The sequence below is a fragment of the Gobio gobio genome (genome assembly GCF_949357685.1).
Source record: "Gobio gobio genome assembly, chromosome: 17".
In the NCBI taxonomy this organism is placed as follows: Eukaryota; Metazoa; Chordata; class Actinopteri; order Cypriniformes; family Gobionidae; genus Gobio; species Gobio gobio.
In genome coordinates, this window is record NC_137110.1 from 39370690 (window position 1) to 39395909 (window position 25220).

The window sequence follows — 25220 nt, forward strand, 5'->3', positions numbered from 1 at the left end:
GTCTAGAATATTACAGGCCTACTGACATAATGCTAACGCATACAGTACGTGCATTGAAACATACATTCAGTAGATGTCTAGCATATAGAATGCTAATACTGAAGCAAATTATTAATTTATCTAAATAACAAAAAAAAAAAATGCCATCTACACTAATGCCTATTTATCTTGGTCATAGGTGACGGAAAAAGGCAGATAATATTTTTAGAGATGTAGAAATATGAATGACAGACAAGTGACCGATATAAAGATTTCCTTGGCTTTGCATTTTAGGAAGTCACTCTTCCTGGGGCGCCTCACTCTCTCTCTCTCTCTCTCTCTCTCTCTCTCTCTCTCTCTCTCTCTCTGTCTGAAATATGAAACGGGCCTTGGTTTAAAATAAGTCTTCTGTACTAATAAGTACTGTGGATACTTCACGTCATGGTAATGCGCAATAGTCTAGAATGCCGCCAACCCCTGCGGTTCTAGATACTTGGAGGTTTTCTGGAATGTCGAGCCTTGCGTCGTCCATCTTCCCAGCTGATGTCTTTCTCTTACCATAATGACAAACGAGTGCGTGATCCCTCTGTCTCCACATCCCATCGTCGCTGTGTTTGAAAAGTGTCAGATACCCTCAGGTGTAGAGTTTCTGTTCAACAGCTATACTAAAGCCTGCTTATTCTGGATCTGAATCATCTCTCTCCCTCTGCTGGCTAGCTTTACACTGGCATGCTCTGAATAACTGCTCTGCTAAAATTAACGGTTCAGGGAACATATCTTGGTCACATGGTGATACGGTCATGCTTTACAGATGCAAGAAAAGCAGTGTGGTTGTATGACAGTACAAAGATCTGGCTTGAAATAATCCGCAAATAGCATTGCAGTACATCCTCCAGTGGCTCTTATTTTTAACAGTGATGGACAGAATTCAAATATTCAGTCTATGAAGAATTTAAAATGTGCAACTATTCAAAGAGTTACACTCTTTAAAAAGGGTACAATTGGGTTTTATATAGAACCTATAGGGTTCTTGATTCAATTTTGAAGAATCCATTAAGCCAAAAAGTTTCTATATAAGGAGAATTTTTTTTAAATGATTGCAAACTTTTTTGTTTACAAGCTGTTTAATTAATAACATTGAATGAAAATATTAAAATTAATTAAAGGGTTATGGTTCACCCAAAAATGTGAAACCAAAAATGATTCCATCATTTACTCATCCTCAAGCCATAGGTGTTTATGACTTAAGCCAAACAAAATTGGAGTTATATTAAAAATATATACATATATTCCAAGCTCCATAATGGCAGTGAATGGTAACATATATTTTGAAGCCGCGTGAAAACGCATCCATCCATCATAAAAGTAATCCATACAGCTCCAGGGTGTTAATAAAGGCCTTCTGAAGCAAAGCAATGCATTTTTGTAAGAACAATTCTTACAAAATTGAATTATGAATTCATTATGAGCAATTCATAATTCATCATGGCATACGGTTTTGTTTTTTTACATGTGTTATGTGACTAATTGAATGTATAATAATTAAATTATTTGAAAGCAATATTTAATATGAATGAACTTTGAATGCCTGCTATAGTATTATGAGCTAGTCATAATATTTTTTCATGAGCATTTGTAAAGCGACCTTGTACATCAATCATCGATATTACAATTCTGGCTGATACTGACAAACCAATAATTATTCTCATGTTATGGCTGATAACCCATAAATTGCCAACACCAAGATGTATAAAAAAATAGAAAAACAATACAAGAAAAATTTAAAAAGTTTTAAATGCCTCAAGTGAACTTTATAATAAAACATATGAAATACCTATTTAAATTTTTACTTTTTGCTAAAGATTATATTTATTAGTGTTATTAAATTATCGGTGTTAAAAAAAATACTTAAAATGAGTGCGAGATGACGAGATGATGAATATCCACTATTGACAGTTAAGTTAAAAAAGAAACCCTAATATTGTTAGGATTATTGTAGATATGTTAACATTATATTGTGCATTCCTAACCTCATTAGTAATATGTGTAAAAGACCTTATATGCGTGTACAACCCTTACCAGAGCTGGAGGTGGTGATGGCTTGGGGTTTAAACTTTGAAAACAGTGATTGATGTGAACGACGTGCATGCTTTCATGTGATCATTCCTCATCTTGTCACTAGAGCCATCTATAAACTGAGAGACAGAGAGAGAGAGAGTCAGTATTAGCTGTCACGAAACATCCCTGTTGTCAGTTTTACTTTGTCTGGCTAAATTTACTCTTAAAACATGACAGATGATGTGATCTCCAATCTAACATTAGTTACCCTGAACCAATCATGAACCCTGAGTCAGGGTAAAGAAATGTGTCTATTTATGTTACAGTTTCAGGTTTAATAGCGAACGATGACCTGAATGTTTCTGTCTTCCAGCTGCAGGCAGCGCAGGTGTTTCACCATCAGGAGAGACACACGCTGACGATAAGACTGAGACCGTACCTCTCAAGCAGAGACTGGCCCTATACCAAGCTGCCGCTACCAAGGAGGAAAGAAGCCCATCTGTGGTATTTATCAGCATGGACACACACACACACAAACACACATATTCTACACAGACTCATATTATATTACCTGTATGATTTATTTTTTCCTGTCTAAGGCCTTCCACTTCCTGTTTAATACAATTCGATTTTTTAAAGAAATTTCCTTTTATCCCATGTAAGCGCGCCACACTTAAAGGGTTAGTTCACCCAAAAATGAAAATAATATAATTTATTACTCACCCTCATGCTGTTCCACACCCGTAAGACCTCAAATTAAGATATTTTTGTTGAAATCCGAAGGCTCAGTGAGGCCTGCATAGCCAGCAATGACATTTCCTCTCTCAAGATCCATTAATGTACCAAAAACATATTTAAATCAGTTCAATTGAGTACCGTTGTTCAATATTAATATTATAAAGCGACGAGAATATTTTTGGTGCGCCAAAAAAACCTAAATACCGACTTATATAGTGATGGCCGATTTCAAAACACTGCTGCATGAAGCTTCGAATCGAATTAGCGGTTCGGAGCACCAAAGTCACGGGATTTCAGCAGTTTGGTGGTTTGACACACGATCCGAATCATGATTCGATGCGCTGATTCATAACACTCCAAAGTTTCGTGAAGCAGTGTTTTGAATTCGGCCATCAGTATATAAGTCACTATTTTTGTTTTTTTGGCGCACCAAAAATACTCTTGTCGCTTTATAATATTAATATTGAACCACTGTACTCAATTTAACTGATTTAAATATGTTTTTAGTACATTAATGGACCTTGAGAGAGGAAATGTCATTGCTGGCTATGCAGGCCTCAATGAGCCTTCGGATTTCAACAAAAATATCTTAATTTGTGTTCCGAAGATTTCGGAGGTCTAACGGGTGTGGAACAGAATGAGGGTGAGTAATAAATGACATTATTTTAATTTTTTGGTGAACTTACCCTTTAATGGCTGTGTGATACATAATAGAGGCATAACATACACAGTAAATCAATTTACACTTTATTGATCCCATGTAGGAATTTGAGTTGCATTAAGTTACTGGATGAAGTGAGTATTTGTCAGTTGCTTGTTTTTAGCTGTATAAAAAATAAGTTTTGTTTTATTATGATTGATATAAAAGGATAGTTTTTGGTAATATAAAATTATAGTTTTTGTTAATATTTTAATTATATAAAATTTTGTTTATTTTCTGTTTTCATTTTAATTTCAGTTTAATCAAAGTTTTTGTCTGTGTAATTTTTTGTACATTTTATTTTTAAGTTATTCCGTTTTAGTTAGTTTAGTACTTTAAAGTAAATGAAAATGAGAAATGTTGCCTTGGCAATTATCTGAAATAAAACATAAAAGTTAAATAAATTTAAAAAATATTATTTTCCGTTAATGTTTATTTTATTTCAAGTAATTAATTTAATAATTGTTTTTATTTAAAGGGGTGGTAAAACACATTCTTTTGAAGGCTTGACTGTGTTTGTGGGGTGCACTGTAACATGTGTTCATGCTTCGTTTTAAAAAAAATTGCCTTATTTTTCATATATTTGACCTTTATTCTACACTGCTCTGTCCCTCCTTGTAAAACGGTCTGATGCTTTCCGGGTTGTATGAAGCCAGTCCCTCAAAAATACGCAGTGGGCTCAGATTGGTTAGCTGGCCCAGTGTGTTGTGATTCGCTAAACGCAGTGCACGTCGGAAACGTCACGCCCCTTACCGGAGGCTGTGCTTTGGTCACTCAGTATTAGAAACAACTGCGTCAATAAAACCATATGAGCCTGAATCAGATCCAGAACATTTGAGTGAAGATGATCGAGCAGAACCTGCTCAGTCCTCGAGAGTAAAGACTGCGGATCTATAATGATCGCTACTGAATGGCACTTTAACTTTTGTATTTTTAGAACGATTATAGCCAAATATCTGTCGCAAGAACTAACGTTAACCCAAAACGAACACTAAGCACTGGCTTTAACTAGTAAGTTAGCCAAATCACACACAGAACCATGTTTAGCATGCCTGTAGATAAACAATACATAAAAGCTCTAATCAAAGAATCATTTACACTAATGCCAGGTTCGCTGTTGAGATTTTAACGTTAATGTTTGTAACGTTAGGTGTTCGTCGGATAACGTTAAGTATGAATGAGCATTTAACAGACTGGTTTGCAGAACAGCGTTGTCATCTGTTTACTTCCTTGCTACAACGTACAATTAACCTATTACAGGAAAACACATCGATGAAAAATAAATCAGACTTACAGGTTGTGGCCCGTAAACAGCTTCTGTTTGTAAATCCAGCTTTCAGGACAGGCCGTTGTGCATATCCTGTATTGAACTCACGAAGTTTGTGGAAGTTTGTGTTGTCCTCCGTGAAATGTGCAGCGCGCGCGTCGTGCATCCACGCACCGGCAGTGTTTTTTTCACGCAGCTGACGTTGTGCAAATCTGGCATTGAAATCGCGAAGACGGTGGATGTTTTCCTCTGTTAGATGTGCTGCAGGGAGCCCTGCGCGCGCCTGATTCCCCGCTGACTCAAACACACGTGCATATAACATGCTGTATGTTAAACGCTCTGCAACGCACCCCTGTCCCAAGGAAGGCTGAACAGAGCAAGTACCCCAGACCTGCAATCCGGATGAAAATAACAGCGTTTCCTTGGCATCGCGGCAACAACACTCCAGCCTAACTATACAACAACAGCGCCGCGATACAAAATGGCCTCACCCCCCCTTATTTAATATTCTCGGAGGAGGGGTTTATGTAAATATTGAGCCTGTTGATGTCACCAACCCTGGAGGAATGTGTGTAGTCGCCTACTGGCCGTTTGCTGTAGTTCTTAGAAACTGATTTCTTTAAAAGCAAATATCTCCCTTTGCTTTAAACTTTGAACGTTGTAACTTTGCAGATGTTGTTTATGCTCAAGCAGCAACATTACACACTAGCTAAAGTTAGAATAGTGAAATCGTTGTTTACCACCCCTTTAAACAATTGAATTATAATAAACCTGCAGTAATGGTGTCAATTTGTAGGCCAGTCTGGAAGGTTCTGGAAGGTAGTCCACCCATTGTGAAATCCCAGGGGTTAAAAATCCTGCTCTTCATAGCGGTATATTAAATATGAAATATAGTCTGATTGTTTGCTATTGCGCTGCATTCCGCAACATTGTGGAGAGAAACATTTCTTGTTGCTGGTTAGCGCAAGGTATTTGTAAAAATATACTCTCTCTTTTTATGATTTGCACAATATAACGAATAATTGAATAATAAATGATTAACAATAACGAATAATGATATGACTTCTTAAATGATTATGTGTGTTTCGGTTCTAAGAAAAGAGGAGATTCAAGTCTTGGGCTGAATTTGAAATTGCTCCTTATTCCTTTAAATAGGGCACTATTTGAGGGGACAGCCATTTGTAGTGGTGTCCGAAACTTGAGTGCACTCATTCTATCCCCACATTGCACCGTAATAACGAGTGTACAGCCAACGTACACACAGCGGCTGTCCAAATTCACTGACTCATTTTCATTCACTCCTTCAAGTGAACTGTATTAGTGGACTAAAGTAGGGAATAGTGAATGCAGGTTTAAGGTGTGGTTTCAGATTCAGCCTTGGTTTTCAACCTTGTAGTGCCCTCTAGAGGAGAATGCACATCCTGATTTTGCAGCATTAGATGTGTTCCTGGGACCTGGGTCAACATATTTTGTTGATCCTGGAACAACATTCCTGTCTGAAAATGTAATCATAAGCATATCCCTACCCATAAACCTAACCCTACCCATAAGTAATCCATAAAAAACTGAGGGAAATTATTGATAGATGAATAAAACTGATGTAGAAGCACCTAACCCTGGCTGTAAGCCTAAACTTGACATAAACTGTAAACTTGTCCCTCAATTGGTTAATTAGAATGTTGTTCAGGATCAACAAAGATGTTGATCAAGGAACATGTTGCACTTGGTGAAATCGGAAAATATCTGAGAAATGATTCTCCTAGCAGAACCATTTCTCAGATATTTTCTTTGTATATATGTACATATTTATGAATGTGTCTGAGCATTTTATTATGTGTCATAAGGTCATGGACAGCTCTGAGCCGTGCTCTCTGCCAGGCGGACTGGCCAGTGTGAAGAAACAGTTTGAAAGCCATGAGCTCAGTTCCTCTTCTCTAGCCCAAAGCACTGTTACACAGCACCACTACCAGCAGAGACAGGTACAGCAGACGAACACACAAGGGATCCACAACACTCACCCGATTCCACAAAAACACATTCACAGACTAAAACAAGACTTGATGAAAGAGTACAGTTTGCGATGCTGCTAAATGCCCTATTTGGCAATTAACTGATTCCACAATGTTTCATTTTCATGTCACATTATCATACTAACAACTGTGAGTTGCATAGTGTGTTTGTATAACAACAGGTGTTCTCTGTTTTAATAGCAGGTGATGAGCTCATCGGAGGTGATGGTACGAAGCAGTGTTAAAGAAAGTAGTACCTCAAATGCTCAGGTATATCCACACAAGATAACATCCCACTTTTATAATACTGCAGCTGCAATACATAAAAATGAATATTCTGTCATCATTTATTAAACCGTGTTATTCCAAATCTAATATAGTTAGTAGAAAATCTATATTTTGTGGTTAGTTCAATCTTAAATGATGAAGACCTATTTAAGTGGTGGTGTGCTGCTCATTGTGTTCATGTTAGGTTTCCCTGGACCAGAATGTTCATCAGAGTGTGGCCTCAAGTTTTGGGGATCATTATGATGAGAAAGGTAGTGCTGTGCAGAATTATTTGTTTTAAATAACAAATTGTGACAAAAATGGTGAATTACCTCCTAACTAATAAATTTTTCCTAATTTCTGTTAAAGTGATCGTAATTGGAGGAGAAAATTTGCCAAAAGTTTCTACACAAGTCCTGAAACAGCAGCATGAAAAAAGTATCGAGGAGGCCACTCCACCCAAACATATCAAGGTAAAAGAAAGTATACTGATGCACACACAGTAAAATTTTTTACTTTTAATAGATTAAAATATCATTACGCCTGTTTCACATTGGATGCCCAAACAGAGCTGAGGCAGCTGTACATATGCAGAGCTGGATTGTTTGTCATGCTACACTGCAAATACCGTTTTTCAGGTGTTCTCCTCCGACCACTATCTGTCACATACTTTGATTTATGATGGGCATACTTTACTCACACATACTCCGCTGCTATGCGACCGTGCTCCCCTCCAACTACCCAACACACATATGCATATAATATGCGGTTTCTTAACTGGTTTGGCCATAGGACCCACATTTTCCCATGGTCATCAAGCCGCAACCCACTTTTTTAGGATTGCGCGTGCAATAGAGGGGTGCAGGTTAGGGCTGAACGATATATCGTTATCGTATCTAGATATGAACTTTCAAGATATTACTATCGAAAAAAGCAACGATATAGACAATATAGATTTCCCCTCTCCGCACTCGCCATGCATACAACTCTGGCAGTCACAACAAACATCAGTTTTACGAGTGCCCTTGAATGCACCGCTAAAGCCAGCGCGCACACACTACCAGGGATGTGGGAACTATATTGTGAGAGGGGGGGCAGCGTTTCCATGGTGACGCGTCATTGCTTGTCACGTGACACACCGCAGCAGCAACAGCGCTGAATGAATGATGATCTGCTTTTATGTCATTTTTTCCTTTTTTATTCAGAATATTCACAAATGTGTTAGCTATGGCATGAAATATCTGATATTCCGATTGTCAAATACATGCAAGTGGAAGTATATTGTTGTTTAAACACCTTTATAACGATCGCGTTAGTTGAGCTGTATGCGCGATGGGTGCTGCCGTGTTAGTTTGTGCCGCAGACGCAGTTCAGAGAATCGGATCTGTTGGATTTACAACCTCTATGTTTACAACACGTGAATTCATCCACTTCTCCCGAAATACTTAAAAGTAAGTGGCTGGTGAACTGGGAATAGAATAGAGTAAACATTGAAGTTACTTACACAATGTGTATCTGATATGAATAAAACGTGTCAAATTATAATGGAAAGGATTATTATTACCTCTTCCATAGACATCAGTGTGTATTTTACAAACTCTAAATGTATTGTTTTTTTAGTACTTATGTGAATTTATATGTTTGAAACCTAAAATAAACAGTATGTAGTTGAAAACACGGAAAAGTTGTGATATATGACAGCTCTGAGCGCGCCTGTCTCTGGCTAAATTCAACATTTGAATTTAGCAGTTGATCATGTGATGCACTTGATCATACGCTCCAGGGACCAGCCTAGACTGATTACACCTGTGTGATCGTACGTGCGAAAGGCTTAAAAACAATACATTTTCTGACACTTATGTTTGAAATGTAGGCTTAAATCAAACACATTTTAACGCGTAGTCATATCGTATTGTATCTATATCGAGATATCTGGCATGAAAATCGAGATATGAAATTTTGTCCATATCGTTCAGCCCTAGTGCAGGTATGACGTCACTTTGTTGGCCAACCGGATTCACACTGGTTCCTTCAACAAAAACCCAATAGGATTTTCCCTAGGCTTTTGGACTATCGCTAAAAACAAGCTCTGTGATCAACAAAAGTTTATGATACTTGCACATTTTTTACATCAAGATCATTTTCACAGATGAATACAACTTTTATGAATTTTGAAGCCTAAAGCAGTAGCCAGAAGTAAAAAGCTAAAGGTAGGCTATAAACGATCCCACAAATTCAACGTCACCATCACTAAGCTTCGGACAACTCTTCCAGTTTTTATCTAAAAACATTTGCCCAGAACGTTCAAGTTCAAATAGTTTATAAGAGCACAATTATGAGTAATGAGTAAACATAATGAGTCTTTAAAAGCAGACTGAACTTACTATGATGATGCTTAATCTCCTTGACAGCCTCTGTAGTCCCATTTAGCCACTTGTTAGCGACTGCCTTTTTCAAGACACGTAACAGCTTAAAAAAAATCATGAGTGGTATAATCTACTGATGTATTTTATGTTGTAAAATAAAATGAAAATGTTTCTTGAGCTGTGTGTTCACCACAGATTCAGTCATTTAATCAAAACCCATTCAAAAAACCCATTGACTTGGAACCGGAAGTGTTAAAATGCTAACTTGCTACCGCTTTTTGGCCTACAAAGTGATGTCATATCTGCACCTCTCTATTTAAGAGTGCATACCTTGAGCACAGTATAACGTCTGACAAGACAGGAAAGTTTGTTTTTCTGAGGTAAGAGACTTTTTATTTTGCAGCAAGTTACGGAAACAATGATAGAATAATGACAGTAACATATAGCCTGATAACATCTCATCTGACCGCAGATACTTGGGACAACACGTTTCTCTCTGGCACTTTTTGCATCTGACAGAATTGTCAACAGCTTTCACGCATATCTTTCAAAATAAAATCTTGCATCAGAAAAACATTTAGAATTACGTTTTTTGTTGGTGATGTTTGTTTCTTTGACTGCACACTCCACTGCCCACTCAGAATGGTTGCATTTACATGATAAAAGTAATCTTAAAAGTTAAGATATACATTTAGTTTTAATCAATTAAATAGGCCTTTAACGTTTTGGCAAAATCTCCTGTCAATTATTTGTGTTTGCATGTATTTCATTTTTTTCTCACAGCACTGAATGTTATGTGGTGATTATGAAACACGGAACACCTCACTTATATATGATTTTAAGATGAAATGTATTTTTTTTTATTTTAACTCGGGTGTATTTTAAACAAGAACAATGCACTGTCGCTTTAAATTGTTTTATTAACAAAGTTTGGGAGGAACCCGTTCAAATTGTCTATCCAATCAGCACGAGAGGAGGCCTATATATATAGAGGTATATATATATGTATATATATACATAGCCAACTCACCTATCTTCCTCGACAGTTTTATGCATCCCTCACCACCCTGTCTCCGCACTCTCACCTGTTTACTTTCCTAGCCAGGGATAGGGGGAGGAGTACTCTGGGCTCGGGCCAAATTGCGAGCTCGTAGCCCTCCCCAGCAAGCCAGACATGCATACTTTTAACTCCATCTGATTATTTGTTAGTGTAAACTAAAGAATTCAGAGTAAGTGGCACAGCAAAAATAGACTAGGCACTGAAAGATCGCAGTGCTGCCACTTCTGCTCTGCTCCCTCGGTGTGCCATGTGAATGCTCTAATCTAGAAGCATGGTCGACGAAAAAAATATATGCGCTGCTTAAGCACTGCTTACACCTCCAGTGTGAAACAGGCCTTACTTAAAATATACTGTGTGGGTGTTTCTTTAATTTCAGGCACTTTTATGTCCCAGGGGTTGATTGTTATTCAAACTGATTTCACCATTTCTTTCATGTAGGTCACACAATTGTCTTGGAAATTGGAAAAACCAAGATCGTTTATTTTTGCTACTTTTGTATTTTACATAGAGTATAGATGTTATTGGTTTATCCTTATCTGAGATCCAGACACTCGATTATTAAATTAAGACAACTATTGTTATTACATTTAATGTTATACATAATATACTATATATATGAAATTAGCCTAAATTGAAATTAAGTTTAAAATGTAATTTCCATCTAAGAATAATATTAAACAATAAATAATTCGAGATGTGGTGGAAATTATACTTTGATGAACAAACTAAAGTGTGAAAAAATTGTTTTAAGAGAGTTGACTAAAAATCCACATTGCCAAAAGTGCCCATATTTAAAGATACGCTAATATGTTTGTTTACATACATCAGCTTTGTCTGACTATTCTATTCATGCACATTTCTTTGTGTCACTCCTTTTCTGTACTTATACATAAAAAATATGTATTGATAAAAGATTATGCTTGTCTTTCCCATCTATAACAACAAAGATTGACCTTGATTACAACCAGTTTCCTTGGGCCCCAGTAAATGTTTCTTCAAAGACTGCTGCCACAGGTAGCTATGAGACCATGTCTGTTACTAAAACAATGCAAGAGGCCTCTACCTCCTCCATGGCTTCCTCACATTATGATGCCGTGGAGCAATTCTCACAACCAGTATCTGCCACACATCAGTTTCAAGTGACTTCCCAAGTCCCAGGACGTTGTCTTTCCCCTAAGCCAACAGATGCACCTACTTCAGCCAAATATGCAGTCAATAAAGAGGAGTACTCTAAGCAGAGAAACCTCTATGAACTTAAGCGCCTCTACAAGCACATTCATCCAGAAGTGCGTAAAAACCTGGAGCGTGACTTCTTCACTGAAGTAACAGACACGGAGCAAACTTATGTGGACAGTGATGAGGAGGTGGGCAGAGACATTCAGCAAGCACGTTATGTTTTTGAAAACAGCGGGAGTACCAGCCCTGGCAAGTGCATAAGCCCAGAGAGAGAGTATTTGGAGTGGGATGAGATCCTGAAAGGTGAGGTGCAGTCAATGCGCTGGATGTTTGAGAACAAGCCCCTAGATTCCATTAAAGATGAAACACCAGATGAGGATGAGGGCAAGAACATAGCCCAACAAGAAATTATTGCTGGAAAAGATGTGAAGTATACTACATGGATGTTTGAAACAAAGCCCATCGATGCTCTAGGTACAGAAAAAACTGATTCAGCAGAGCACATTGGAAAACTAGAGCTTGCAAGGGGAGATGTCCAGACTGCAACATGGCTATTCGAGACACAACCGCTAGACACACTCAACAGAATTTACCAAGAGGATGAGCAAGAGGCACAGGTTATGTATATGAAAGACATTTCTGGGGGTGATGTGAAAACTGCTAGGTACTTGTTTGAAACACAGCACCTGGACACACTTGGACACACTGAAACTATAGATGAAAGTAATTTCCTGCAGCTGAAGTCAGAGCTTGAAGAAATCAAGGGTGAGGTAAAGAAGACAACCAAGATGTTCGAAACACATCCTATGTGTGTCATCCGTGGTGACTCCGGTGAGATGCTGGAGATTACCAAGGTGCGACGTGAAGAAACTGAGAAAGGTGATGTTAGGACATCACGCTGGCTCTTTGAAACTCAGCCACTGGACCTGATCAGCAAAGATCCAAGCCAGGTAAAACTAATCTGTGGGGTCTCCATGGAGGAAAACTATCAGGTTGGTGTGAACAAAGGAAGATGGCTGTTTGAGACAAAGACACTTGATCAAATCAAAGATGAGGAATGGGAAAGCACAAAGACTCACAAGGAGGAGATTTTAGGTGCAGATGTGAGGAGACACTGCATGATCTTTGAAACACAGCCGATGGATAAACTTAAAGACAATACCAATGCAAGACCACTGGACTCAGAAGACATTATGGGTGGTGATGTTACTTCTGCTAGGCATTTGTTTGAAACCGTGCCAATGGAGAATCTGAAAGAGTTAGCAGAAGTTGGAAAGCTACAAAAGGTGATAGCTTCAGAAGAAGAGAAAGGTGATGTGAGACACCAGAGGTGGTTGTTTGAAAGCAAACCTCTTGAGCAGATCAGAGAGGAAAAGAAGGAGATCACACGGACTATTAATCTAGAGGACCTTGAAAAGGGTGATGTCACAAATTACAAGGAAATATTTGAGACCATGGACCTGAGCAAGTGTACAGATGCACAAAAAATTCAAGTGGAGGGTGTCACCAGTGGCTCAGTGAAATCAAATAAAGTGTTATTTGAGTCAACACCCTTGTATGCTGTACAGGACAGCTCAGGACACTACCATGAGGTCAAAACCGTGCGCAGAGAGGAAGTTGTGAAAGGAGATGTGAGAAGCTGCAAGTGGATGTTTGAAACTCGTCCCATTGATCAGTTTGATGAGAGCATCACTAAGTTCCAGATAATCAAAGGAATATCTAAAGAAGAAATCCAATCAGGTGATGTCAAAACTGCCAAATGGCTTTTCGAAACCCAGCCCCTTGATGGCATTAAATACTTCAACTTAGAGGAAGAGGACAACAGGAAAAATGAGAGCATTGAGATCCAAAGAGGCGACGTTAAAACATGCAGATGGTTGTTCGAAACCCAGCCAATGGATGTCTTGTATGAGAAAGAGACAAAGACTGAGGACTCTACAGACATCCGGAAAGGAGATGTTAAAACCTGTACATGGCTTTTTGAGACTCAGACTCTTGACAGCATCAAAGAGGAGTCTGAGACAATCCTGAAAACTTGCACAGTAAAGCAAGACGATGTACAAGGTAAGGATGTACGTCTAGTGCGTTTCCTATTTGAGACTGAAAACCTGGAAAACATCACAGACGATGAGGATCATAGTGGCTTTAAGCGAATCACAGAGATTGACATTCACTCTGGAGATGTATCACGGATGAAATACATCTTTGAGAATCAGTCATCTGATATAATGACTTCTACATCAGAGGAGACCATGCAGAAACTCAAATGCCGTCAAACAGAGGACATTCAGAAAGGAAATGTGGTGAACTGTACCTGGAAATTTGAAAACCAATCAATTGATTCCATAAGGGACAATTCTGAGGAATTCAAGGAGTCACACACAGTAACAGATATTCAGGGAGGTAATGTTGATAAAGGTCGCTTCATTTTTGAGACATACTCATTAGATAAGATTCAGGAGGAAGCATCTGATACTGAGATCAGCAAACTCCAAAGCATCATACACAAGGAGATTGAGAAAGGGGACGTAAAAAACTACACCATGATGTTTGAGACTCAACCACTGTATGCTATCAGGGACAAAGAAGGACACTATCATGAGGTCACTACAGTCACAAAAGAAGAGATTCTGCGAGGAGATGTGGTTGGGGCAAGATGGTTATTTGAGACAAAGCCCCTTGACTCAATAAGAGATACAGATGAGGTTTATGTCATCAAAGCTGTTACTGAAGAAGACATCCAAAAAGGAGACGTCAACACAGCCAGGTGGAGGTTTGAAACTCAGCCTCTTGATGAGATTGCAGAGGATATGAAAGTCGCTATTAAAACTGTAGCAGACATCCAAGGGGGGGATGTGAAAACAAACAAGCAGCGTTTTGAAATGGATGACCTATCAAAGAAATATGTGAGAACTGTTAGTGTCAGTGAGATTCAGAGAGGTAATGTGAGAAGCTCCACATGGATGTTCGAAACTCATACCATTGACAAGATCCATGGTGAAGGTTCGGAGTATGACGAGATGGAGAAGGTGACACGTGAAGAAGTGGTGAAAGGTGATGTTAAGCAGTCTGTGTGGCTCTTTGAAAAGGAACCACTTGATCGTATCAAGGAAGTTGATGAAACAGATACTGTAATTTCTCGTGAGGAAATCCCAAAAGCCGATGTGAAGACAACAACATGGTTATTTGAAACTACCCCCCTAACTGAGTTTAATGAGAGCAGTATGGAGAGAACAGAGATCGTTGGTAAAAGCATCAAGTCAACCCTAGAAGAGCTGTATTCTCAGAAAATGGTTGAGTCACAAGGAATTTTAATTGAGACAGATGAGATTGGAGATGTCAGAATGGCTAAATACAAACTTCTAAACCAGGAGACTCCAGAGATCCAGAGAGAAGAAGTAATACACGGAGACCTAAACAATATTATGATGAACCTGCTTAACAGACGTGAGACAACAGAGAGGGGAATCACCATAGATAGGGAGGAAAGAGGAGATATCAACTCAACTGTCCAACAGCTCTTTAATCAGGATAAAAGTGGTAATGTTGAGAAAGAGGAAGTTATCAGAGGAGACATTCAAGAGGCAATTAATAACTTGCTCAAGCAGGAAGGATCTTCCAAACGTGGCATTCTGATTCAAGAAGATGAGAAAGGAGATGTGAGAATGACCATATACTCACTTCTCAATAAAGAAAGTGAGAGCAATGTTGAGAAAGAGGATATTGTTAGAGGAAATATTCGTGGAACACTGCATAGGCTGCTGGGTAATACTGATGCAAAGGACCCATCCTCTAAGATAACTGTGGGAGAAGCAGAGAGGGGAAATGTCAGTTTTTATTCTACTTGTATTGAGTCTGGGGCACTGGACTACCTCAGACAACTTCAGGTGGAGGCTGATGGAATTGTTCAGGAAAAAATTAAAGAAAAGATTATTGGAGGTGATGTAGAACAAACAAAGCAGATTCTAAGAAAGAGCCATCAGACAATAGGACGAACTGTTGCTGAAGATGATATTGTACCAGGTGATGTAAATAACACAGTACAGGTGTTTATGATGGAACCCATACTATCCCTGCATAACATGCAGAAAGAGGAGATAGTAAAGGGAGACTTGAGAGCAGCTCTTGACTCTCTTACACAAGCTGTAAACCAATGTGCTGTCATAGAAAAAGAAGAGATAGTCAAAGGAGATATCAGTACAACACTTAGGTCTCTTGAGGAGGCTCAAAGCCAACTTAAAGAAATAGAAAAACCTGAAATTGTCCCTGGTGACATTAGGAGTGCATTAGAATCTCTTGAAAAATCAACATCTGTAAAGACTGAGGTAATTATTGAAGATTTGGTCCCAGGGGATATTAAAGGTACCTTAAAATCCCTGGAGGAGGCAAAGCAAGCAGTAAAAGAGGTTGAGAAGGAGGAGATTGTTAAAGGTGACATTCAGACTGCTCTTCTTAGTCTTCAAGAGGCTTCCACTGAAAAGAGGGTTTTTCAGCACCAAGTTAGTGAACAGGGCAATGTGAAGGGTACAATTCAGCTCTTACTAGACCCGGGCTCATCCCCATCTATGCAGAGGAGGCCAAGCACAGAGGGTGACATAAAATCCTCCATCAAATCGCTTTATGAACAGGAGCAAGTGCAAATTGAGAAAGAAGAGGTGATTAAGGGAGATGTTCAGGGCACCATTAAATCCCTGATGAAGAAAAAAGAGCAATCAAGCCACAAATCAAAAATGAATAAAAAAGTTAAAGCTCCCATTAAAAATCCCGTTCCCCCTCAACAAGCAACTCGTGAATGCCCGACTGGACCTAAAACTGAGGCAAAGCCAGAAAATCCACCTCCAGTGAGAAACATGCAGCAGAGCAGCACACAAAAGACATCAGAGATCAAATCTTCAGAAAGTCAGACTTCTTCTGAGGAGTATCGTTCTACTACTAAACAGATGAATACAGCTGTTCATTCACAAGAGTCCTCTCAAGGCTCTCAAAAGATGAATGTAAAGGAGCAACATGTAAAACAGAAACAGAACACTCCTAGTCCAGTGTTAATCAAGAAGAAGATTGTTGGAGGTCAGATGAGTGAGAAGAAATCTGAAATTGCAGCTGTGTCTTCAACAAATGCATCAGTGGAGGTATCACAAAGTAATATTAGCATGAAGCAAACTGAGGAGACAAAGACTGTCACACAGGTTCAGACGACTAAGATAACAGAGCACACCACCATAACCCAGAAGCAGAATATTAAGAATTTAAAATCAGAGAAAAATATGAAGAGCCTGAACCGCAATCTCAGTCCCAAAGGAATGATAAAAAGAGTGAAGCCACAGCCAGAGATTCACTTTCCACCACCTCCGAGTTCTCCTCCACCCCCCTCTGAGTCAGAGCTTTCTTTGCCTCCTCCTCCCTCACCAGTGGCAGAAAGTGATGTCCAGTCCACCCTCTTACCACGCCCTCCTCTGGTCACGAGACAGGACAGTGACCTTCCCCCTCCACCACCTCCTATCATGGAGACAGACACTGAATTCTTTCCACCACCTCCTCCACCTCAAGACCTCCTGCCTCCTCCTCCATCCCAGCAGGAACTCAGCTCAGTCACTCAACCTGGAAAGCCAAAAGGCAGAGCTTTATTCAAAGTGCCCAAACCTGAGCCTCCCAAGCAACCACAGCCCAAAACATTTAAATGGCAGAAAAAACAAACTGCACCTGCTCCACCACCTCCACCTCCTCCATCAGTGGCAGAGCAGATTGAAACTGTTGCATCAAACATAACTGCAGTCACTGAAACTACTGAGAACATCACCAAGCAAAAGGGACAGGTTAAAACAATTGATCCTCCAGCTCCACATATTGCTAAAGCTTCATCAGCAATACCTGTTCTACAACCAGCAGCTGAGGAACCACAACGCCCTAAAAAGGTTTTCGTTCCACCAATTAAACTCCCACCTCCCCCTGACACTGCTGCTACAAAATCAAGATCTTATGCAAGTAAATTCAAAACCCCTCTCATGCTTGCAGAAGAGAGATATCGCAAACAAAGAGAGGAGGCTGAAAAAAACAAGGGAGAAAGTACTCCCACCTCACCTACTAAAACATTTAATGTCGGTGAAATTAAGGCTGAAGAAGAGTCAAGCACACAGAAAGCTGAAAAGCCTCAAATATTTTTTGAGACACAACAAGAAACATCTAAAGTGTTAGAACCTAAGCAGAAGCCAGCCACGTTGCCCAAAGAAACAGCAGAAAACAGTGCCCCCCAAAAAAGTCCACAGACCCCTCCAAAGAAAAAGCCACCTGCAAATTTTCAGATAAGCAAACCTTCAATTCCCAAAGTTGGTAAGAAAACAACCTCAGAATCATCCAACACTGTATCAGATAAAAAACAGGCATCTGTCACTGCAGCCGTAGAAATGAAAAGCCATCCAGCCCCTACAGTCATTACACACTCTGTTACAGAGCAAGTTGAGAGTACAAAAGCTCACTCTGTAAAACATGAGAGCATCCAGGCCTCAAAAAGTGTTCAAAGTCAGATAACTGCTTCTGTTCAAGAAGAAGGGATCAAGAGTCTAGAGACGTGTGCGGCTCAAGAAGTCAAGAAGGTTCCCTCTCAGACCACAAAGATCCCAAAAGTGACCCCTAACTTTAAGGTGAAAACATTTAAGGTACCTAAGATAGAGACGCTGGAGAAACAGGAAGAGGAAAAGGACATAGTTCAATCAAGTGTGCAAACAAGTGTGTCTCAAGTGTGCATAGGTCAGGAGGGCCTCCAAAAATCCACCAGTGCCATGGAAAAAACTGAAGTGAAAGTTGAGAAAAAGGAGGAAATGAGACAAACCAAGCAAGACACCAAAATGGAGGTCCAGTTGAAGAAACAAAAACAAACATCAGTTAAACAGCCACCACCTGTAGCACCAAGACCATCAGTTGAGATACATCAAATACAACCATCTATTCAGGTACATCAAGGTCAAGGGCAGACAACTGTCATTCAGTCCCATCAAGCAGTGAGAGAGGAACATGTACAGATTCATGAAGAGAGGATGGTCACTCAGAGCACAGTTCAACAACAGAGCACTCAACAAAAAAGTAAATTCCAGATCAAAAAGCAGGTAAAGCCTCCGCTGCGGCCTCCAAGCAGAGAGGAGGCCATAAAACAGCCAATGCAGAAAGAAGAGCAAAACAAAACAGAGATTACAGAAGCAGCAGATTATGAAAAGAGTACCTCAATGACAACTGAAATTGCTTATACGCAAAAATGTGAAGAGATTCAAAAATTGTTGAGTTACATCAAGGAGTTTGAAGGATCCCCTGCAAAAATGAATCCAAAGTCATTAAAAATCATGCTGAGTATCATTCCTGATTGGCTAGTCAGTTCTGAAGAGAAGGCTGATTTAAGCCGTACTCAGTACAACAAGCAGAAAATGATAGAGGTCATAACCTATGTACAGAACCTTGCCCTGGCTAAACTGAGTTTTTTAGAAGGAAATCTGTCTGTTTCAGAGTCAGCAAAAAGTGAGTCACCACAGGAGAAGAAAATAGTAGGTGGAGCCACACAAAAAATATCTAAGATTACTATTGGCTCAGCAAAAATAGAGACTCAGAAGAAAGTAGTGGAGGAAAAGAAGACAGAGTGCCATACTGAATCAAAGACAGCAGAGCTCAAAATGCCACCTGAGCTAAGAATGCGGACACCGTCACCAACGTATATCTGCATTGAGTCTGCCAAGAGGACAGACTCTCCCTTGAGAGTGACTCCATCACCACCTTCCACTTACAGGTCAGGCAACACACCAACACCTCCACCTCGCTGGTCTGAAACACCAACACGCCTGAACCAATCCACACCCTCCCCCACAATGAGTCGCTCTGAGAAACTAGCTAAACTAAGAGATACCACAGCCAAACTCTCACAAGGCATGACTCCACCACCCATGCCTTTGCCAGAGTACATGATAAAGGTCCAAACAGATCTGGAAGGGTCTCGCTCATCCAGCTGTTCAGAGATTACCTTTGAGACTCAAATGATGGATTCATCCCTGATGGATATAACAGATATCCATGGAGACTCAATGATGACCGTGAAAGACAAGCGTGAGTTCTTTGAAGAGGCTCAGAAAGCAGAGGTCGCTCGTACATATATACGCAAGGATCCTATTGACATCCCCGAGCGTCTTGAACCAGATACAGAAGATAATGAGCCGGAGATCCCGAGATCCATAGATGTTCATGAGAGAATGCTAGAGGACTTGCCCAGGGTTGACCTGTCCAAGCTTGTTAACAAATTTGAGTCTCCCCAGCCTAAAGTTTATGTTCGAAAGGATCCCATTGTGATCACTGAGAGACTTGATAGTGACACAGAAGATGCTGAATCTGAGAAGAAGTCATCCTTGGTGGAAGACATACCAAGCTTTGATATTAAGGCCCTCAAGAATGTCTTTGAAATGGGTGAGCAAGCCCACCAGTACTTAAAGGAAGAGAGAAAAAATATTGGGAGACAAGAGGAAGCACCTGAAGGATTTTCTGAAACTAAATCTGCAACTGAGCACTTCTCCACGGTAGATGAGTTTGGAAACACTGTAACAGGCTCGAAGATTGAAACAACCTCCCACTTTGAGAGTGTGACAACCCGAGGTGATCCACCAACATATGCAGATGTAGTAAGAGGGAATGTTCCTGTCCTGGACGTTCCACCAGAGGCCTCTGCAGAAGAGTTACTAAAGAGCTTCCAGCAGACATGGGCAGAGAGTGAAAATGTCTTCAAAAACCTGGGCTTCACTGTGTCTGAACAGCACAGATCACAGACTGTTTCACACCAGCACCATACTGTTGTCACCGGTAAACCTATGTGATGAGCATGGAAAAGTTAACAAAGAGTACAGTGTGATGACTAAAACGGCGATGGTGTGTTTGCACTTGACAAATAGTGATTCTTTAGGTATTCCTTGTGCCTGCACTTTGATTTTGATCTTGAAAATAATTATTGTTTTGTGAACTGAACATTTGAAGTATTGCCCTTTAGATTTTATGAGGTCCAGATGAAATGTGTGCAGTTATATTGAACCTCCCTAAATGCATGTAGTACTTAAATATTTTAATTCCAGCAACTATACTAACAGTTTTTTGTTGCTTTTTCTATATTCCTTAACTCATTAACATAAAATATATACACTGCCCAGCCAAAAACCTCTTGATGAAAATAAATGTTGTAATGTTATTTCCATCAAGAGGTGCATACATTTTTGGTCAAGCTCTTGTATCGACAACGCAAGAGTTAAGCACTCTGTAAAGTCTACTCCAGCACATCCCAAAGACTTTCAATGAATTTAAGGTCTGGAGGTGCCAATTCATGTGTGAAAATTATTCTTCATGCTCCCTCCCAACTATTTTTTCACAATTTGAGCCTGATGAATCTTGACATTGTCATCTTGGAATATGGCCGTGATGTCTTCCTACATGGTTGTTTAAGAAATGAAAAGATACACACTCCATCAATTAGGGTTAGAAGAACTGTTGCCAAACATATAACATGCTAGAAACATAATAATCACTGCAATATTAATCTAATCATAGATGCTTAAGCATTTGCCTATTTAAATCCAAACAATGACTATTTTGAGCTAGGCAGTGTATAGGAATACGTGCTGACAGATTTAAAAGCATTTTCTGATGTCACTCTATCTCTCTCCAACAGAAGATACGGGTGCCAGAGTCCGAACTGTGTCAGGTATGTCGGAAGAGGGTGTATCCCATGGAGTCTCTCATAGCAGACAAGCAAAACTTCCATAAAACCTGTTTTAGATGTGCCCACTGCAGCAGCCAGCTCAGGTAGTGGCTTCTTTTTTTACATTAATACTAGATGTTTTTTCCACATTTTAATGTGTTACAGCGTGAAACACGTGAGAAGATGTTCTTAGTGAAATGCATCCTGAAAAGTCAGTTGAACTTGATTTGATTTGTATACTTGTTATTTAAACGGATTGCATTGGCAACATTGGCAAGAAGGTTACAAGTGTGAGTGAGCTTGTATGATTTCTTCTGAATAAGCAAGTTGTTCTTGTAATGTCAGAATACAATATACAGCTATCTAGTTATTTTCAGATTCAAATCATATTTGTGTTTATCTCTCTCCTTCAGTCTTGGAACCTATGCTTCTCTCCATGGACGAATGTACTGCAAGCCACACTACAAACAACTTTTCAAGTCTAAAGGCAACTATGATGAAGGGTTTGGAGAAAAACCCCACAAAGATCTTTGGAGTTCAAAGAATCAGAACAACTCGTCAGAAGCAACTAACATGAAAAATAATCCTCCTGTCAATTTTAATGTCAAATTAACTCACAGCCCACAAGAAAATGACCCCGACACTACAGAGAATATGTCTCAAGCTAAGATGAATGATGACACAAAGAAGCCAGCAAATAAAATGGCAGTTGTGTGGCCACCCCTCTGTGATTCCCCAAAGAAGCCATTTAATTTAGAGGATGAATTAAAGGTAGTCAAACCTGTCTGGCCTCCTCAAGTTGAATCAGAACTCTCAGGTAAAGAGAATAATGATCCAACAGTAAATAAGAGGCAATCCGCAATTACTAGTGGAAACCCAGCAGAAAATGGGCCCAAAGAAAATGATGGAGGGCTTGTGTCACCCATAAATATGCCAGAAAAGTCATCTACAGATGCTAAAATAACTCAAGAGCCGGAGGAGCCAACACCAAAACCTGAAACAGCTGAGGGGGCAGGGGATTCCAGTGAAACTGGCAAAGCCATTGAGTCCTCCAACGAAAGCCAGCAGATCACAGAGCAGAAAGATAATGAGACAACTCAAGCCATGGAGGTAAAAGAAGGAAGGGAGATTAATGGTCAAAAAGAGGAGGAATTGGAGAATGGAGTTGCAGAAAGAACTGAGAATGTGAATACAGATGAGGAGAGCGACAATGTAAAAAACACTGATGAAAATGGTGCTAAGGAAAGTGAAAAGAAAGTGCAAGCAAATGAGGGAGAAGAGGTAACAGTGACAGTGATAGATGGTGAAATACAAAATGGCCAAACAGCCAATGGCAATGCAAACAACAACAATAATAACAACAGCAATCTATCATTGGACAACAAGGCCAGTTTGGTAGGAATTCATGAAATTAAAGAAGAACCAGAGCTGGTGGACTTGTCCTCCTCTGGGCCACTTCCCTCACAGGAATCGTTTAAAGAAGAGATCAACAGTGATATCAGGGCTTCTGACATTTTCCAAGAACTTCAAGAGGACAGTTCTGTCATATTATGTGCCAAATACTCACAAGACACGAAAGAGGCAGAACAAGAACATCCCACAACCAAAACATTGGTTTGCACAGAGGCAGATGACAACAAAAAATTTAGTGCCTCACGTTTCCTAGATGACATATTTTCAGGTTTTGATGACAGTTCTAGTCTGTTTCATGAATTTAAGGATGACATTTATAGCAAGGAATCAGCTTCATCTCAGCTGGATGACCTTCTGGATTTTGGAATAGAATCGAAGGGGGAGATGGGCCAACATACTGAGGCGGAAACGAGGAAGAATCCGCTCGATAAAATTGACACCAAAGCTGCTGGGCTGCTGAGTGAAGCCAGCAGCCTCTGGCAGGATGAAAATGACTTCTTGTCCGTAGAGGATCAAATTAAACAGAACCGATATTATGATGATGACTGATTAGGAAAAAAAATTACATTCTGTTTAATCTGCCATACACTCATTTATACACAATCAAAGTTTCTGTTAGCATCCCTTAGAACAGTCCCAAAGCTCTGTTCATGGAGAGATAAATGTTAGCATGCTTGTATTGTATTTTATACTCAGCTCGCGGCTCGCAGCACATTTAACCGCTTTCTGAACATTTTTAAAAGCTTTATTTAAAGCACCTGGTGTGCAAGACAAATTTGGGAAATATGATAGTGATTCTTTTTGTTTTTGCTGTAAACATTTAATTCAGAATCCATGTATCTTTGCCTGTGTCTGTGTTTGCAGATACCCTTTTACTTTCTTTATAGAACATTCATAGGGGATTATGATTTCTGCTTTTGTTTGAAAGAATTTTTGACAGATTGTCTGTCTTAAGGTGGTTAGAACGAATTGTTTCCATTATACTGCTAATGCATTGACAATGAATAAAAACCATGTTTCTGGAATTATCAGTATTATCTTTTGTTTCATTAGTGCCCGCCAACTTTTTCAGCTGCGTTGGTTCTAAAAGATTCTTTTCCATTCATTTCTCCCATAGGGATTGAGTTTTAAGCCGATAACCAAGTCAACCAGCAACAAGATAAATCACAACAAACTTTGAATTTAAGCAAAAAAGTATTTGAAAATGTGACAAAAATTTCAAAGGTACATCATTTGCGGGGCTTCATTGGAGTGGGCGGAGCTAAAGAGGTCTTTTGGCGTGTTTTGCTTGTTTTGACTTTCTGATTGGTGAAATTTTCTATAGGCTACACAATCACGGGTAATATAGTTTTTCATCACGAATTCCGCTGTTAAACATAATTGTTTTAAAATTAAGTTGAAATAATGCGGAATAACAGCTTCAACAGAAGCAAATCCTATAGATTAACAACCTTGTAGCTCACAGTAAGGCTGTCTTTAAAGGTTTATAAGTTATCGCTAAAAATCAGGTTCCCTATGGAGAAAGCCAATGGAGTTTTTACTTCCAGACCCCGACTGTTGCACTCATTTAATTTAATTTCGAAGCCTGCAGTATCATGTTGCTATGCCAACACATTCCCAGTGTTGTTGCGCTCTCACACCAGTTATATGAATGAAAATGATTTATAACTTGAAAATGACTATGAAATGTTTCTTTCCTTGACAGCAAAGTAATGTTCTAAACGTTTAAAAATCACTAAACATTTTACCTTTAGTAATCCTGTTTACCACAACTATCTGTTTTACAAACAAAAACAAGCTTGAAACTACTTAAATTTAAACACCACATCTTCGCTTGAATGTAGGCTATATTCAATTCAATTTATTTCACATTTATTTGTATAGCGCTTTTCACAATACATATTGTTTCAAAGCAGCTTCACAGAAAATGACATTACAAAATTACATCTACATTACAATTTAAAGTGGTTTGTCCACGTTAGGCATTTCAGAAATGCACATATACAAAGCACACAGATTAGCTAACAATGTGTAATTAAATCAATATAATAATTAAATATATCTGCCGGCGGCGTCATTTTTTCAAATGATATTTAAAAAACATGACGGTTGTTGATGGTATTTGAAAGTCGCATTCGGAGTGTCCTACTTACTTTTCTGAAATGAGACAGCCTTGCAGCCTTCGAATGCGACCTCTGGAGGACGCAGCCTTTGAAATGAGACACAGCTTATAGCGTGACATTACGCATTTACGTTTTAAAAAACTGCGCAAATCAGAATGCAAATCAGAATGAAGGCAAATATCTTTAATATCTTTGACAAAAGAAACGGCTTGTTGCTAGAACATTAGTGTATGAAAAAAAAGTATGTTTTATATAGTATGAGTGTGTGTGTAGTATGAATGTAATCTGGACTTGCTACATTCGTCATGTTGTCATTATCATGTGACCTACCAGCAGTGTTGGGGAAAGTTAC

The 25220-nt window shown here is 39.3% G+C and overlaps 1 protein-coding gene across 4 annotated transcripts in view; it reads left to right on the forward strand.

The window, feature by feature from the left end:
* xirp2a (xin actin binding repeat containing 2a) overlaps positions 1–24417 on the forward strand; it is a 51324-nt gene extending 26907 nt beyond the window's left edge. For 3 of the 4 annotated variants that reach the window (XM_079841555.1, XM_079841557.1, XM_079841558.1), the window contains 8 exons: positions 2411–2541; positions 6587–6721; positions 6953–7021; positions 7224–7290; positions 7388–7491; positions 11392–20446; positions 21303–21436; positions 21746–24417. In XM_079841555.1, coding sequence (XP_079697681.1) covers positions 2411–2541; positions 6587–6721; positions 6953–7021; positions 7224–7290; positions 7388–7491; positions 11392–20446; positions 21303–21397 — 9656 coding nt within the window. In that variant the 3' untranslated portion in view covers positions 21398–21436; positions 21746–24417. The remainder of the gene's footprint in view (positions 1–2410; positions 2542–6586; positions 6722–6952; positions 7022–7223; positions 7291–7387; positions 7492–11391; positions 20447–21302; positions 21437–21745) is intronic. The other variant, XM_079841556.1, reaches the window with a different exon arrangement.
* The last annotated feature ends 803 nt before the right edge of the window (positions 24418–25220 follow it).